The sequence below is a fragment of the Dipodomys merriami genome, unplaced genomic scaffold (genome assembly GCF_024711535.1).
Source record: "Dipodomys merriami isolate MVZ:Mamm:240054 unplaced genomic scaffold, mDipMer1.0.p SCAF_52, whole genome shotgun sequence".
NCBI lineage: Eukaryota > Metazoa > Chordata > Mammalia > Rodentia > Heteromyidae > Dipodomys > Dipodomys merriami.
This window is the reverse complement of record NW_027206091.1, coordinates 7,117,491-7,136,262: the sequence shown is the minus strand read 5'-3', so window position 1 is coordinate 7,136,262 and position 18,772 is coordinate 7,117,491. Positions and strand designations below refer to the sequence as shown.

The window sequence follows — 18,772 nt, the reverse complement described above, 5'->3', positions numbered from 1 at the left end:
TGTTCAAGGCTAGTGCTCTATCACTTTTACCCACAGCTTGACTTCCGGTTTTCTGGTGGTTAATTGGAGATAAGAGTTTCAGATTTCCCTGCTTCATGGCTTTCAGCCGAAATGCTGAGATCTCAGCTTCCTGAGTAGCTAGGATTACTAGTGTTTTTTTTTTTTTTTTTTTTTTTTTTTAAATTGTATTTTTTTTTATTTGAGAACATACTGTACAAAGGGGCTACAATTACATGGGCAGGATAATGGATACATTTCTTACCAAGCATTGCAGCCTCCTCCTTTGTTTACCCTTCACTTCCCTTCCCCGCCTCCCCCCTCCCCCCACCCAATTTTACCCCCCTCCCCCCACCCAATTATACCCCCCTCCCCCCCCCCACACCGGCATTGTAAAGCTGGTTTTGACATGACATTTTGTACTTCTCATTGTTGCAACAGGTCCACCTGAATCCTTAAACGACTTGTTTGTCCCCATCTACTCCACATGTTATACTGACATCAAATATAGTGAAAACGGGGGTTACACTGTGGGGGAGGGACATACAAAGCAACAAAGAAATAATCTTATAAAAGGATTACTAGTGTTAACTGCCAGTGCCTGGCCCAGTTCCTTCCTTGTTAGTTTTTCCTTGAGAAATCCAAGAAGTGTAATATTAGTAGACTTTTTGATCGGAGCATGATACATCCATTATCAGAATTCATAATCTTTATTTAGGATAGGATTTTTTTACTTCATCAGTTATGGAATACCAGGATGCATTATAACTATAAGTGATATAAATATATAATATATACATATATATTATATATATTTTAGAGGGTATTTAAAAACTTAAGTATGTGGAGAACATGCAGTATAATTTTTATATATGGATAACATTTTTCTGAAAATATGTTGTTTTGAATATAACCCAAAATGGCCAAATGTTTTTTTTTTTTTAATTGTTAAAAGTCACGTGATCCTAGCCGGGCGCTGGTGGCTCACGCCTGTAATCCTAGCTACTCAGGAGGCTGAGATCTGAGGATCGCGGTTCAAAGCCAGCCCGGGCAGGAGAGACCGTGAGACTCCTATCTCCAATAAACCACCAGAAAACCGGAAGTGGCGCTGTAGCTCAAGTGGTAGAGCGCTCGCCTTGAGCTGAAGAGCTGAGGGACAGCGCCCAGGCCCAGAGTTCAAGCCCCACGGCCGACAAAAAAAAAAAAAAAAAAAAAAAAAGTCACGTGATCCTAGGTGATTATACAGACTCTACCCTGGTGGAAAAAAGTATCCTATGGAAAAATTTCCAGTTTATGCTAATATAACTGTTATAATAAAATTAGAGGAGGTTTGCCTCAATAAATTCACTCATTAAGGTACATGAAAAATATACAATAAGCTGGCCACAAGTGGCTCACACCTGTAATCCTAGCTACTCAGAAGGCTGAGATCTGAGGATATCAGTTCCAAACCAACCTAGGCAGGAAAGTCCATGAGGTTCTTATCTCCAGTTAACTACCAAGAAATGCTGGAAGTAGAATTCTAGACCAAGAGATAAAGCGCTATCCTTGAACGCAAAAGCTCATTTACAGCACCCAGGCCCTGAATTCAAGCCTCAGAACCAATATACACGTATATACACACACACAATAAAATTATATACATATATATGTATGAATATGAATGATAGATGAATGTAGTATTTGATAACATACTTGCTTGGATTTTTTATTTTTGTGTCAGTTCTGGGGCTTGATCTCAGCACCTGAGTCCTGTCCCTAAGCTATTTAGCAAAAGCTATCTCTCTAGAAGCCAGGCACCAGTGGCTCATGCCTGTAATCCTAGCTATTAGGGAGGCTGAAATCTGAGGATTGTGGGTCAAAGCCAGCAGAAAAGTCTGTGTGACTCATTCCAATAATTACTTAGAAAAAGCCACAAGTGGCCCTATAGCTTAAGTGGTAGAGCACTAGCCTTGAGTATGGAGAGGCTCAGATACAGTGCCCAGGCCCTGAGTTCAAATACTAGAACCAGCAAAAAAAAAAAAAAAAAAAAAACAACTAGCACCTTACCACTTGAGCCACATCATTTCTGGCTCTTTTGACAATTGGAGAATTTCATGGACTTTCCTGCCCTCGTTGGCCTCAAACTGTAGTTCTTAGATCTCAGCCTCCTGAGTAGCTAGGATTATAGGCATGAGTATCTGGTGCCCGTCTTGGAACCATTTTTTAAAAGAAGGGACTCCCCCCCCCTCCCCCGTTGGTTGTGGAGCTTGAACTCTGGGCCCAGGCATTGTCCCTGAGCTCTTCAGCTCATGGCTAGTGCTCTACCACTTTCAGCCACAGCACCACTTCCAGTTTTCTGGTAGTTAATTGGAGATAAGAGTCTCACATACTTTCCTGCCCAGGCTGGCTTTGAACCACGATCCTCATATCTCAGCTTCCTGAGTAGCTAGGACTATAGGCGTAAGCCACCTGAGCAGACTTCCTTCCTTCCTTCCTCCCTCCCTTCCTCCCTCCCTCCTTCCCTCCCTTCCTGTCTTTCTGTCTTTCTTTCTGTCATGGGGCTTGAACTCTTGGCCTGTACACTGTCCCTGAGTTCTTCAGCTCAAGGCTAGCGCTCTACCACACCACAGTGCCACTTCCAGTTTTCTGGTGGTTAATTGGAAATAATAGTCTTATGGACTTTCCTGCCCAGGATGGCTTTGAACTGTGATCCTCAGATCTCAGCCTCCTGAGTAGCTAGGATTAAAGGCATGAGCCACTGGCACCCACTAGAAGGACTTTTTTTTTGGGGGGGGGGTTCCAGTCGTGGGGCCTGAACTCTGGGCCTGGGCGCTGTCCCTCAGCTCTTCAGCTCAAGGCTAGTGCTCTACCACTTGAGCTACAGAGCCACTTATGGCTTTTTTCTTTTTGCTTATGTGGTGCTGAGGAATCAAACCCAGGGCCTCATGCATGCAAGGCAAGCGCTCTACCACTGAGCCACCTTCCCAGCCCCTAGAAGGACTTTTTGATAAGAGTATTGATTTATAGCTGAATAAGCTTTGGATAGAATTGGATACATTTGTGGATGGTTTTAGCAGGATAAACTGATATATCAAGAGATATAAAACCAACCAAGAAACAACCATGAAGATTTCAGGTACAACTTAACCTCAGTCTCATGAGGTTGCAGTTGAATTCTCCTATGGCTATACTCGTATATGAAGCATATTTGAACTATAGGGTTATTCAACATGACTTCATCATACATGGCTTTGAACGCAGGGCATCATGTTTATGAAGGCAATTGCTCAACCACTAAGCCATATCTCCAGCTCTTGTTGTGCTGGTAATTTTTGAAAAAGGGTCTTGCTTCTTGTTTGGGCAAGTGTCAGGACTGTGATCTTTTTTTTTTTTGGGGGGGGTCCGGTTGTGGGGTCTGAACTCTGGCCTGGGCGCTGTCCCTCAGCTCTTCAGCTCAAGGTTAGTGCTCTACCACTTGAGCTACAGAGCCACTTAACGGCTTTTTTCTTTTTGCTTATGTGGTGCTGAGGAATTGAACCCAAGGCGTCATGCATGCAAGGCAAGTGCTCTACCACTGTGCCACCTTCCCAACCCCAGGACTGTGATCATTTAGTTAGGCTTCTTGCCATAGCTGAGTGCAAGACATTTGTCACCACAGTCATCTCTGGTAAGATGGAGACTCATGGGATTTTTTCTCCCTGGGGCTAGCCAGAAATCATTATTGTCTTCATCTTAGCCTCTCAGGGAGCTAGCTAGAATGATGGGCATGTGCCACCATGGCTAACTATTGGTTTAGAAGTGATTGCTCAACTTTTTCTGTCCAGTCTGCTCTAGTATGATGATTCTCCCTAGTCAGCCTTCAAAATTGCTAGGATAACAAACATGGTCCACAGGTGTCTGGCTCACAATGGCTGTCTCACAAACCTGTTGGCAGTTGTCCTTTTCTCACTGAGTAAGCTTCGCCATAAGGCTGTGCAAGTGTCCTCATGCTGTGTCATCCAACTTTCTCCAGAGCAAATAGGGACAGTACATGAGGTGAAGCTGTATGGATTAGGACCAATTCACCTTCATGTTCCATCACTCACACAATATTTTAGATATTAGGATCAGTCATTTTTCATAGTTTTTATTAACTTTGGAGGCTCTTTCTTTTGTAAATGGGATCTCTTTGTGTCCTGTTGCCAGCTGTCATTTTTGGAATAGCCATATATGGTTGTGTGTGTGTGTGTGTAAAATATATATCGTATCCATCTTCCCTTCTGGAATTTCAATTCCATGTGTGTCCAACCTGGTTTGTACCTGGTTTGGGGTTTTTTTGGTTGTTTTGTTTTTTTTTTGTCGTGGGCCTTGAACTTAGGGCCTGCATGCTGTACATGAGCTCTTTTGCTCAAGGCTAGTGCTTCTAGACCACTTTGAGCCACAGCGCCATTTCCAGTTTTTGAGTGGTTTATTGGTGATAAGTCTCATGGATTTTCCTGCCCGAGCTGGCTTCAAACCACAATCTTCAGACCTCAGCCAACTGAGTAGCTAGGATTATAGCCTTGAGCCACCAGTGTCCCATGGGTTCAGTTTTTAATTGATACTTTTATCAGATGTCCATCATGCCCTTTGTGGGACCTGTTAATTAACTTATCCATGCTGGCTATAACATAACCCACTTCCCTCCCCAGAATCAGATCCACTGTGATCATCTCATGCCACCAGACCACAGCCAACACCGCAGTGGCAGAAGTGACCCAGATAGCTGATGGGTCAGATCTTCAACTCTTGATCCTATCAGTAATCCTGGCAGTAAGGATTTGAAGCCAGTCCTGCTTTTGTGTGTGCATCTGCCAACCAACCTGGTAACTATATCCACAGTGACCAGTGAGGTTGCCTAGGATATGCCCATGAGGCTTTGCAGGACAGACACCCTGCCTTCCCTCACAGTGTACTGGGTTTCACTCTGACCATCCTAGGCTGATGGTCCTCTGGATCTGAGGCATTGATTAGAGCTATATGGAAGGGGCGGAGCATCATCGGGTGGTAGCACAGTTTGTGTGCCACCGGATCCTTCATCAGGTTTCCTGCAGGCTGCTCTATAATACCAGAACAGGGCCTTGCAGTCCAGAAAGCTGTTTTGTATGTGAATGAATGGGGCTTCTGTGATGAATTACGGCCTGTCTTGTGTTTACTCCCAGAGACTGTCTTTGTGTCTTGCGTATATAGTATTGTGCGTGTGCATGTGTGCACACAGGTGCTGGGGCTTGAACTCAGGTCTGGGCACTCTCTCTGAGCTTTCTTTTGCTTAGGTCTAGCACTCTATTACTTGAACTACTGCTTTACTTTTGGCCTTTTCTTTTTCTGTTTTTAAGTTTATTGGAGATAAAGTCTCATGGACTTTCCTACCAGGGCTGACTTCAAACAGTGATCTTCAGATTTTAGCGAGGCTTACAGGTGCCAGCCACCAGTGCCTGGCTTCTTTTGTTTTAAAAGTGGTGGAGGTAGTCCTGAATGGCTCTGCTGAATGTCTGTCTTGGCTATAGGGGCAACTTTCTAAAAAAAAACAACAAACCCAGCAACTTTCTAGAAGAATAAAAACCTCACAGAACTAAGTTTAGACATAAAGAGCTTTGTTTTCCTTAAAAGTAATAGCCCCAACCACAGCCTAATGATCAAGAAGAGAACAACTTGGGATGCTTTCAGGAACTAATGCCAGCCTCTGTGGTTGGCTCATGACACTACTAAACAGGCTCCTCTCAGCAGCTGACTTCTCCTCTAAGACCTACAGGCTTTACCTTCCTCCATCATGAACTTGAATACTTTGAGAGGCCTCTTTATCCTGACCACATTTCAAGAACCTGCCTTTGAGGGGCTGGGAAGGTGGCTCAGCGGTAGAGCTCTTGCCTTGCATGCCTAAGGCCCTGGGTTTGATTCCTCAGCACCACATAAGCAAAAAGAGAAAAGCCAGAAGTGGTGCTGTGGCTCAAGCGGTAGAGTGCTAGCCTTGAGCTGAAGAGCTGAGGGACAGCGCCCAGGCCCGGAGTTCAGGCCCCATGACCGGAACCAAAAAAAAAAAAAAAAGAACCTGCCTTTGAAACAGTAGGGATTTCTTGGGCACCAAGATGGAAGTTAAGCATTCGTAGAGCTCTGTTAAATGGTGTGGAAGTACTATTACTGCTAAGTTATTGTATGCTTTGGCATCTTTTTTTTTTTTTTTTTTTTAAGGTAAATTGCTGAGATGTTGGGGGCTGGAGAGATCTGTCATTTAAATTCACTCCTTTGTAGGGATGGGTGATGGTCTCATTTCCTATTCACAGATGTTCACTGAATCATTAAAACTGGATTTAGTTAAGGATAGAGAATTGAGTGCTTATAGTCAGAGATGACATCTCTTAAAAGTATCATTTTCAAATTCTGCTTGTGGCTTTGGCTAGCTGTGCTCTAAATCCTCCTCTTAACATTATTAAGAACCACAGCGCCACTTTTGGCTTTCTAGTGGTTTATTGGAGATTAGAGTCTCACAGTCTTTCCTGCCCGGGCTGGCTTTGAACTGTGATCCTCAGATCTCAGCCTCCTTAGTAGCCAGGATTACAGGCATGAGCCACTGGCACCCGGCTCCTCTTAACATTATTGAAAGCAGCAAGAATCAAGAAGCACACACATTCTGGATCACTCCTAACATTTCCTCTACCCTTGATGCCCGGATCATTGTTATCTGCCTTTTAACAATAGCAGGCAGTCTCGCTATCATGCCTTGATTTAAAAAGCCTCAATTTTCTACTTCTTTTTCTGGATTCCATGTTCTTTGTAGCCTTAATGCCACATATTTCATTTTGTTTTTCATCCACAGAACCCCATTTCTTTAAAGGAAGTTCTATTAATAAGAGAACTACACTAAAATCAACAAATATGAGGTTTGTGATAAATACAAAAGGCAGGCAGTTGCCATGATTTTTCAGCAAAATTATCAGGGTTGCAGAATCAAACCTATGTTTCTGCTCTACCATCCACCATCCAGAATATTCCTTCTTAGATCCATTCCTTTCCTTTCTCCTTCGCTCTTTCTTGACCAGTACTCCAGTTTGGTACCTGATGCTTTTGCTATCATTAGGAGAAGAAAATGGGGTTTCTTTTTTTTTTTTTTTTGGGTCCAGTCATGAGGCCTGAACTCTGGGCCTGGGCGCTGTCCCTCAGCTCTTCAGCTCAAGGCTAGCACTCTACCACTTGAGCCACAGCACCACTTTGGGCTTTTTTCTTTTTGCTTATGTGGTGCTGAGGAATCGAACCCAGGGCCTCACGCATGCAAGGCAAGTGCTCTACCACTGAGCCACCTTCCCAGCCCAAAAATGGGGTTTCTTAAATGCCCTCACACAAGTACAGCTTTCATCTGGTCAGCATATAAGGAAGGCTGCTGTTTTTGATGTCAATATTAAAACAGGAAAATGGCAATTGTTGCTAAAGTAGGAAAGTGGATACTGATAGATCACTATTCTTTCATTATTTTTCATTGCAAAATAGTTAATGACACAGTTTTTATTTGTAGTTTAACATTCCCTAGTAGACTTACTTGATTCTACCTAGTTTTTCCTTTCTAAAGAATATTAGTGGTTGAGGTCAGAGGTGGTATAAAATACAGTATTTGGACTTTGTGACAATTCAGTTGTGCTCAACAACCCACTGGATTTCTGTTCTATGTGATAGGAGATTTGAATGAAAGCATTCTTGCACCCATCACACATATACAGGCCCTCACCCAAACAGTCTGGGACAAATGCAATTCAAAAATTCCTTGATGATAATTACATTTACATGCACTCCCCTCATGTACATCTCTTAAGGCCACAATAACGAGCCTGAATATTTGTAATATGCTATGTTCAAGGCACTGTTCTAAGAGATTTTACATATAAGATCATATCAAAAATTTTACAGAAAAAATTATTGATAGGTCCCCCTTACAAACAAACCAAAGAAAAGTTACTGATGATGTCACAAAGGAAATCAACTAGAAGAGAAAAGGTAATATAAAAGACATTTACTATGGCTAAAGGCCTTTCTGTATTTAACTACATTAATAATTCTTTTCCTCTGCATCTGATAATTGTTTAGTAGGGCTCCAGTAATGAAAGGTTTCCCATAATGAAAGGTTTTCTTGTATGGATTACATGAACAATTCCATTCTCCCATCTCAATTCTCTGATGCTAAGCTTTATAAAACAAATATAGATCACATTCATATTTGAAATTCTTTACTGATAATGGATGACCAGAGATAGCACTCCATGTTTATCACAAAGGACCAAATAATTCATATAAAAACTTGTGAACCATGACTGAAGTCTATTCCACATTCCTTACAGTCAAAAGATTTCTCACGGATATGAATTCTCTTATGTTGAGTTAGTTGTGAACCCCGGGTAAAGGCCTTACCACATTCCTTACATTGATATGGTTTCTCACCAGTATGAACTCGCTGATGTCGAGAAAGATGTGAGCTCTGCGTAAAGGCCTTGCTACATTCTTTACATTCATAGGGCTTCTCACCAGTATGGATTCGTTGATGCAGGGTAAGTTGAGAGCCATGACTAAAGGCCTTCCCACATTCTTTGCATTCGTAGGGCTTTTCTCCAGTGTGAATTCGATGATGCTGAGTAAGCTGTGAACCACGAATAAAAGCCTTCCCACATTCCTTACACTGATAGGGTTTCTCACCAGTATGAATTCTCTGATGTTGGATAAGCAGTAAGCCACGAGCAAAGGCCTTGCCACACTCATTACACACATAGGGTTTTTCACCAGTATGAAGTCTCTGATGTTGAGAAAGATGGGAACTCTGAGTAAAGGCCATTCTGCATTCTTTACATTCATAAGGTTTTTCACCAGTATGGATTCGCTGATGTTGAGTAAGTTGTGAGCCACGAATAAAAGACTTCCCACATTCCTTACATTCATAGGGTTTCTCACCAGTGTGAATCCGCTCATGTTGGGTAAGTTCAGAACCACGACTAAAGTTTTTCCCACACTCTTTACATTCATAAGGTTTCTCACCTGTGTGAGTCCTCTGATGGCGAGTAAGAAGTGAGCCCCGGTTAAAGGCTTTTCCACATTCCTTACACTGATAAGGTTTCTCACCAGTATGAATTCTTTGATGTTGAGTAAGCTGTGAGCCATGGCTAAAGGTCTTTCCACATTCCTTACATTCATAGGGCTTTTCATTGGTATGGATTCGCTGATGTTGAGTAAGTTGTGAGCCACGGATAAAGGCCTTCCCACATTCTTCACACTTGTATGGTTTTTCGCCGGTATGAATCCGTTGATGTTGCATAAGGAGGGAGCCCCTAATAAATGCTTTTCCACATTCCTTACATTCATATGGCTTTTCCCCATTATGAATTTTCTGATGTTGGGAAAGCTGAGAACCACAAATAAAAGCCTTCCCACACTCCTTGCATTCATAGGGTTTCTCACCAGTATGAATTCTTCTGTGCAAAATAAGTTGTGAAAGCTGCGTGAACACCTTTTGGCATTCCTTACATTCATAGAGCTTCTCACCAGTATGAAGTCTCTGGTGCAGAGTAAGTTGTGAGTTCTGAGTAAAGGCTTTACCGCATTCTTTGCATTCGTAAGGCTTCTCACCAGTATGGACTTTCTGATGTCGTGTGAGCTGTGAGCTACGAATAAAAGCTTTTCCACATTCTTCACATTTATATGGTTTTTCACCAGTATGAATTCTGTGATGTAAAATAAGTTGTGAGCTTTGAGTAAAGGCCTTTCCACACTCCTTGCATGCATAGGGTTTTTCACCAGTGTGAAGCCTCTGATGAAGACTGAGCTGAGAATCGCGACTGAAGGCTTTCCCACACTGCTTACACTCATAGGGTTTCTCACCAGTGTGAATACTCTGGTGTTGTGTTAGGTGAGAGGCTCGTCTGAAGGCTTTCCCACATTCCACACATTTATAGGGCTTCTCTGTAGAAGGACATCTTGGATGTTGAGATAAGTATGCATGCTGGTTGCAAATGGACATTTTATCATATGTGATCATCTCTTGTCTGGAATATTCCCTGTGGTTTCCTTGAGTCTTCTCCACCTTGCCTTTCACTTTTAAATGATCTCTAGAATGGGTCTCCTCAATGTCACAGGTTACAAGTCTGCCACTCATTTCCCACTGACATACTTTTATTTCAGTAGTTTGCTTCTTTGAAGATAAGTCCGTAATTACACACCTTAAAGACAGGTCTGAAAGACAAGACAATAGGAAACCATGCAAGCGAAATAGAACTGCTACAACAAAAAAGGCAAATAACTAGGAAAATAACACACATAAAAATTATAAGGCCGGGTGTCAGTGGCTCACGTATGTAATCCTCAGGAGATTGAGATCTGAGGATCACGGTTCAAAGCCAGCCCATGCAGAAAAAGTCCATGAGACTCTTATCGCCAATAAACCACCAGAAAACCAGATGTGGTGCTGTGGCTCAAGTGGTAGAGCACTAGCCTTGAGCTGAAGAGCTGAGGAACAGGGCCCAGAGTTCAAGCCTCACAAACGAAAAATAAAATAAAAACCCACAAAACTGAATTTGATGGTGAAATATTACAACCTAAAATCTTTTAAAAAAAAAAAAGAAAGAAAGAAAAGCTGGGAAATTGACTCAGTAGTGAGCTACTGGTGCTTTATTTATTTATTTATTTATTTATTTATTTTGGGTTGGTCATGAGGTTTGAACTCTGGGCTTGGGCTCTGTCCCTGTGCTCTTCAGCTCAAGGCGAGTGCTCTATCACTTGAGCCACAGCGCCACTTCCAGTTTTCTGAGAGGTTTATTGGAGGTAGGAGTCTCACAGACTTTCCTGCCCAGGGTGGCTTTGAACCGAGATCCTCAGATCTCAGCCTCCTGAGTAGCTAGGATTACAGGCGTGAGCTACAAGTGCCCGGCTATTTATTTTTTAAGAAACCTGGGAGGGGCTGGGAAGGCGGTTCAGTGGTAGAGCGCTTGCCTTGCATGCCTGAGGCCCTGGGTTTGATTCCTCAGCACCACATAAGCAAAAAGAAAAAAAAGCCGGAAGTGGCACTGTGGCTCATGTGGTAGAGCGCTAGCCTTGAGCTGAAGAGCTGAGGGACAGCGCCCAGGCCCAGAGTTCAGGCCCCACAACTGGACCCAAAAAACAAAAAAAAAAAAAAAAAAAAAAAAGAAACCTGGGAATAAAAGCAGAGAAAGCCATTCAAAAATTAAATCCTGGCCAGGCGCTGGTGGCTCACGCCTGTAATCCTAGCTACTCAGGAGGCTGAGATCTGAGGATCGCGGTTCAAAGCCAGCCCGGGCAGGAGAGACGGTGAGACTCCTATCTCCAATAAACCACCAGAAAACCGGAAGTGGCACTGTAGCTCAAGTGGTAGAGCGCTCGCCTTGAGCTGAAGAGCTGGGGGACAGCGCCCAGGCCCAGAGTTCAAGCCCCACGACCGACAAAAAAAAAAAAAAAAAAAAAATTAAATCCTGGCTGGTAATGTGGCTTAGTTGGTAGAGTGCTTGCCTAACATGCATGAAGCCCTGAGTTTGATTCTTCAGTACCACATACACAGAAAAAGCCAGAAGTGGCACTGTAGCTCAAGTAGTAGTGCTAGCCTTGAGTAAAGGAGTTCATGGACAGTGCCCAGACCCTGAGTTCAAGCCCCAGGACTAGCAAAAAAAAAAAAAAATTAGATCCTGAGAACAAGGGAAAGATACTCTTACCTAGTGATACCAAGTTACCATAGTTCTCCAACATCACATCTCTATGCAGATCCTTTTGGGCAGAGTCCAGGCATTCCCACTCTTCCTGAGAGAAGTCAGTGGCTATATCCCGGAGTATCATGGGCCTCTGAAACAATAAATTTAATATAACCTGTAGAAATCAAGGACAGGGGCTGGGAAGGTGGCTCAGTGGTAGAGTGCTTGCCTTGCATGCATGAGGCCCTAGGTTTGATTCTTCAGCACCACATAAGCAGAAAAAGCTGGAAGTGGTGCTGGGGCTCAAGTGGTAGAACACTAGCGTTGAACTGAAGAGCTGAGGGACAGTGCCCAGGCCCAGAGTTCAGGCCCCACAACCAGCAACAACAAAAAAAGAAAAGAAAAATAAATAAAGGACAGAGGTTTTCAATGGAGGGGGAGGTGAAAGGGAACAGTATAGAATGGAAGCAGGAGAGCAAACAGACTAGAAAGTTTCTAACATGGGAGGATCCCAGTTTGAAGCCAGCCCAAGCACACAGGTAAGGTGTGAGGCCCTAAGTTCAAGCTCCAGTCTTGACGCACACAATGTATACACACACGTACACAATGCCAGGCACTGGTGGCTCATACGTGTAATCCTAGCTACTCAGGAGGCTTAGACTAAAGGATCACAGTTTATAGCCACCCTGGGCAGGAAAGTCTATAAGGTTCTTTTTATTTATTTTTTTGCCAATCCCGGGGCTTGAACGCAGGGCCTGGGCACTGCCCCTGAACGTCTTTTGCTCAAGGCTAGCACTCTACCACTTGAGCCAAAGCATGACTTCCAGCTATTTTTTTATGTGGTACTGAGGAATTGAACCCAAGGCTTCATTCATGCTAGGCAAGTACTCTACCAGTGAACCACATTCCCATCCCTCAGAGACTCTTAGCTCCAATTAGCCACAAGAAAACCAGAAAAGCAGGGTGCTGGTGGCTCATGCCTGTAATCCTAGCTACTCAGGAGGCTGATATCTGAGGATTGCAGTTCAAAGCCAGCCCAGGAAGGAAGGTCTGTGAGACTCATCTCCAATAAAGCACCAGAAAACCAGAAGTGGTGCTGTGGCTCAAGTGATAGAGCACTAGCCTTGAGCTGAAGAGCCAAGGGACAGCACTCAGGCCCAGAGTTCAAGCCCCACAACCGACCACAAAAAAAAAAAAAAAAAAAAGCAAAAAATCTAAGGGACAGTTAGCTCCCAGGCCCTGTGTGTCCTATGTGTGTGCATGCATGCACACACACACACACACACACACACACACAGTGGTTTTTTTTTTGTTGGTTGTGGGGCTTGAACTCTGGGCCTGGGCGCTGTCCCTCAGCTCTCCAGCTCAAGGCAAGTGCCCTACAAATTGAGCTACAGTGCCACTTCCGGTTTTCTGGTAGTTTATTGGAGATAATAGTCTTACAGACTTTCGTGCCTGGGCTGGCTTTGAATGGCAATCCTCAGATCTCAGCTTCTTGCATAGCTAGGATTACAGGCATGAGCCACCAGAACCCGGCCAGAGTACAAATTTTCTTGGCTCAGATAGTACCAAATATTGGCTTTGTTCCTACATCATCTAAGGTACGAAATTTCAAAAAGAAAGCAAAATATACACATATATAAAAAGTTATGCTGAAACTCATTAAAATGTACCATGTAAGGGAGGAACAAAGAAAACAAAAGATGCCTGTTTTTTCTTCCCCAATCCTAGGGCTTGAACTCAGGGCTTGGGCACTGTCCCTGAACTTTTGTTCAAAGCTAGTACTCTACCACTTGAACCATAGCATCACTTCTGGCCTTTTCTGTTTATATGGTACTGAGGAATTGAACCAAGGGCTTCATGCATGCTAAGCAAACACTCTATCACTAAGCCACATTCCTAGCCCAAAGATGCCTATTTTTAAAAGATTCAAAGTCAGTTCAGGAAAGAAAGATGAAAACATCTATTTACCTTGAACTGAACTTTTCTTTCTTCCTCTGTGCTCTACTCTCAGAAAAAGAAAATAGGATGGAATGAGATGCTATGTATTTGGAGGTTTTTATGTTTTGTTTTGTTTTTGGTCGTGGGGCTTGAACTCTGGGCTTGGGCGCTATCCCTGTACTCTTCAGCTCAAGGCGAGTGCTCTACCACTTGAGCCACAGTGCCACTTCTGGTTTTCTAGTGGTTTATTGGAGATAAAGAGTCTCACAGATGTTTCTGCCTGGGCTGGCTTTAAACCATGATCCTCAGATCTCAGCCTCCTGAGTAGCTAGGATTACGGGGGTGAGCCACTGGCGCCCGGCTCCCTGAGCTCTTCAGTGCAAGGCAAGCACTCTACCACTTGAGCCACAGCACCACTTCCAGTGTTCTGGTGGTTAATTAGAGATAAGTCTCAAGGACTTTCCTGTCCAGGCTACCTTTGAACTGCAATCCTCAGATCTCAGCCTCCTGAGTAGTTAGGATTGGATTACATGTGTGAGCTACTAATGCCTGGGTATGGAACATTCTTTAAATTAGGATGCAATGGGGCTGGGAAGGTGGCTCAGTGGTAGAACGCTTGCCTTGCATGAGGCCCTGGGTTCAATTCCTTGGCATCACATAAGCAAAAAGAAAAAAGCCGGAAGTGGCGCTGTGGCTCAAGTGGTAGAGCGCTAGCCTCGAGCTGAAGAGCTGAGGGAGGGACAGTGTCCAGGCCCAGAGTTCAGGCCCCACGACCGGACCAAAAAATAAATAAATTAGGACACAACCTCTTCCTCTATCTACATGATGTAATCTTCATTTAATACAAGAAAAGTCAAAAGGAGCTGGACACCAGTGGCTCCTGCTTGTAATCCTACTCAGGAGGATGATATCTGAGGATCATGTTCTCACCCAGCCAGGGCAGAAAGGTCCATGAGACTCATCTCCAATTAACTACCAAAAAGCCAGAAATGGAAGTGTGTGTCAAGTGAATAGAGTGCCAGCTTTAAGCAAAAAGAAACTCAAGGGCAGCACCTAGACCCTGAGTTCAAGGCCAAGGACCAGCACACGTGTGCACGCGCGCACGCGCGCGCACACACACACACACACACAATCACAAGGTGACTAGAACAACTACAACTTTTCTATTGGAAAGCTGTCTTGGGCTTGAGTTTATTTCTACACTCAAAGCTGCCTACTGGAAACAAAGCCCTGCACTTCTATGCTACAAATTCTAAAGTATGTGGCTAGCTCATTTAACACTCTCTCAAGTATTCTACTTCTGTAATCCCATCACATTTCTAGGTGGCCTGTTCTGAATGTGCTCCTAAAATTCTGATCCCAAACTGGAGTTTGTGGTTCAAGAATATGGGGGGGGGGGCAGGGAGGGGAGTGGAGGGATTCACAAGACCCTTTCTCAACCAATAGGTGCATATCATCTGTCATCACTGGTGTGGACCCCTAATATAGGAAGATTGCAGACCAAGTATATTCCAGACAAAAGTCAGGACCCTATTTCAAAATAACCAGTGCAGGGCTGGGAAGGTGGCTCAGTGGTAAAGTGCTTGCCTCACATGCATGAGACCCTGGGTTTGATTCCTCAGCACCATATAAACAAAAAGCTGGAAGTGGCATTGTGGCTCAAGTGGTAGAGCACTAGCCTTGAACTGAAATGCTGAGGGACAGCGCCCAGGCCCAGAGTTCAATTTCCATCACTGACAGACACAAAAACCAAACCAAAACAAATAAAACACAAAATAACCAGTGCAAGGGCTGGGAATGTGGCTTAGTGATAGTGCTTGCCTAGCATGCATGAAGCCCTGAGTTTAATTCTTCAGTACCACATAAACAGAAGAGCTGGAAGTGGCATTATGGCTCAAGTGGTAGAGTACTAGCCTTGAGCAAAAGAAGCTCAGAGACAGTGCCCAGACCCTGAGTTCAAGCTGCAGGACTGGCAAGATAAACAACCAGTGCAAAAAAAGGGCTGGAAGTGTGGCTCAGCAGGGTACCTAATCTGGCAGTAACAACAAAAAATAACAAATTGCCATCTGAGGATTAGGTCTGTAGCTTGGAAATAACTCCTTTTCTTTGCTCTGAGGCACAATTTTCTGACTTCTTTCCTTCCTGCCAATTCCCTTAGGGCCATAAGGTGAGAGAGCTCTGGGAAGAAGCAGCAATTCTATAACTACGATTCCAAGATGAAACAGGATAGATACAGGAATGAAGTAGCACAGGCCAGGTGTGAGTGAAGAGGCACTGTGGTCAAATCAGAAGGTGAGTTGCGGGCTGGGAAGGTGGCTCAGTGGTAGAGCGCTTGCCTTGAGCTGAAGAGCTGAGGGACAGTGCCCAAGCCCAGAGTTCAGGCCCCATGACCAGACCCAAAAAAAAAAAAAAAAAAAAAGTGAGTTGCTAAGTTCTCACGGAAGAACAAAACATAGGACTCATGATAAATAGGTAGACTAGCCCAGAACAAATTCCGGAAATAGTGGTGTGAAGTTTTACTTTACTTCACTATCCCACTAAAGTCCCATAAGATTGTAGAATATATGATACACAAACATGGAAAAAAAGGACTAGCAGTGTAACTCAAGTAGCTGAACACGTGCCTATCTAACAGGTACGGGACTCTCAATTCAAACCTCAGTGTTGTCACAATAAATCCTAGCTACTTAGGAGGCTGAGATATGAGAGTCGAGGTTCAAAGCCAGCCCAGGCAGGAAAGGCCGTGAGACTTTTTTTTTTTTTTTTTTTTTTGCCTGTTGTGGGGCCTGAACTCTGGGCCTGGGTGCTGTCCCTCAGCTCTTCAGCTCAAGGCTAGGAATCGAACCCAGTGCCTCATGCATGCAAGGCAAGCGCTCTACCACTGAGCCACCTTCCCAGCCTGGCCATGAGACTCTTATGTTCAATTATTCACAGAAAAAGCCAGAAGTGGTGCAGTGGCTGGAGCACTAGCCTTGGCCACAAAGAGCTCAGGAACAATGCTCAGGCCCAGAGTTCAAGCTGGAGGGGTGGGGGTGGGGGTGAGAGGAAAGAAGGAAGGAAGGAAGGAAAGAGGGAGGGAGGGAGGGAAAGAGAGGAGGGAAAGAAAAGAAAAGAGCCGATTGCCAGTGGCTCAAGCCGGTAATCCTAACTACTTAGGAGGCACCTCTTATCTCCAATCAACTACCAAATATCCATAAGTGGAGGTGTGACTCAAGTGGTAGAATGACAACTTTCAGTGAAAAAGCTGCCGGGCGCTGGTGGCTCACGCCTGTAATCCTAGCTACTCAGGAGGCTGAGATCTGAGGATCGCGGTTCAAAGCCAGCCCGGGCAGGAGAGACCGTGAGACTCCTATCTCCAATAAACCACCAGAAAACCGGAAGTGGCGCTGTAGCTCAAGTGGTAGAGCGCTCGCCTTGAGCTGAAGAGCTGAGGGACAGCGCCCAGGCTCAGAGTTCAAGCCCCACGACCGACAAAAAAAAAAAAAAAAAAAAGCTAAGGGACAGTGATCAGACCCTGGGTTCAAGTCTCACTCCTGGCACTAAGATCAGACCCTGGGTTCAAGTCTCACACCTGGCACTAAGACTAATGACCACACGAAATCACATGCAATCATTCCCACAGCCACACAACCAGAGTGACAATCATCAGGCTACACTGTGTGAGACTTGAGAATCCAAGTCCCACTCAGGGAATATAAACACAAGCACCTTGTCGGAAGATACATATACCCAAATCAACCACTCCCTCCGGACCCTCAGAGCGGCACTGTCCTGTCTTCCCACTGTCACGGAAACAGCACAACCCCATAGTCACAGAAATAAAGACCCACATACAGCAGTCACCCCGATCGTGTTAACAGGTTCAGGAAACCAGTCTGTCACGTAACGGTGTATCCGCCACAACTGTCATCATACACATAAACTTCACGCACCCGTGAGAGCAGGCATATCTGCAGCATCCCCTCGGGAACACATGCACCTCGAAACACCCTGTCACCACAGCAGTCACCAAGGTCCACCATGACACACTTATAAATCTGCCGGGAAACGCACAGAACACTCAGTCACACGCGCGCAGTGGGTCTACAGTCACCGACAGACAACACGGACACGGCCACACACGTAATTCCACAGTCGCATCGCTTCCTCAGGACGTTTCTTTCTTGTCACGGTGGACACTTTTACCTCTGCATAAGCGCAATTCGCTGTTCGCTCGAGTTCAGCACCCGATAACTGGGTTGGTCTCCCGTCAGCCAAGTACAGTACTGTAAAGCTTCCCACACAGCCTTGGCCCTTCTCACAACGCGACAACGGCCAAGTCTCGCGATGACGCGAAAGTGAAGCTGAGGCGGGAGGCTAAGCGCGATGCGTTCTGGGAAATGTAGTCCAATTCCGTGAAATCGGGTGGGCTTGCCCGCGTGGAAGGTAGTGGCAGGCAGCGTGGCACGCGCGGCGGAATTCGTGGACTGAGCCTTGAACTCGACGGCTCGTTAAACCGGCGCGTCCCGCAGATTTCTGGGAATTCCCGCCAGTACCCGGGGTGGACGTTTCAGGCTCTCAGTTCAAGGCCAGGATCATGAAAGGGTCATTAGCCACTGGCAGGAGAATGGAGGAAGCCTTACCAGGGTTTGGGGCTCAAGCCTGTAAGCATAGCTAGGTTGTTGAGGATTGTGGTTTGAAGCCAGCCTGGGCAGGAGTGTGTGGGAGTCTTCAGTTGTGAGAGATAGTATTATTTTCCGTCAAGTTGTATTTGGTATTGTGTGCTGATATTTCCTGGAATTACTTAAGTAGTTACTATTCTGTATTGCTTGTTACCAACTATCTGTGTTAGGGAGCTAAATCTTGTGTTGAAGAATAAACTAATTGATACGTGAAAAAGAATAAAGTTTTGATAGTGTTAAGCTAGACTTTTCCAAGAAACCACACAGATATCCATGTACCAAGAATAAGGAAAAGGCTTATTGCCGAAGGGACCAGCGAGACTCCTTACAAGAGAGGAGGGAAGTGTTAGCTTTTGTTTCAGGTGACTTTTATAACATCTGAGATTTGGGGAATCTTGCTGCCTTATATAATTTTAGCAGTCCCAAAGGAGTGCCCTCTCAGGTGACCATATGACCTTTGAGATTTCAGGGATCTTGCTGCCTTATATGGTTATAGCTATCCCA

At 44.6% G+C, this 18,772-nt stretch overlaps 1 protein-coding gene across 1 annotated transcript in view; it reads right to left on the bottom strand.

Moving 5' to 3' along the window:
* Positions 1-7,285: 7,285 nt before the first annotated feature.
* Positions 7,286-18,772, bottom strand: part of LOC138811101 (zinc finger protein 585A-like) — a 38,248-nt gene continuing 26,761 nt past the window's right edge. Inside the window, exon 6 of the mRNA XM_069998672.1 lies at positions 7,286-9,867. Coding sequence (XP_069854773.1) covers positions 8,270-9,867 — 1,598 coding nt within the window. The 3' untranslated portion in view covers positions 7,286-8,269. The remainder of the gene's footprint in view (positions 9,868-18,772) is intronic.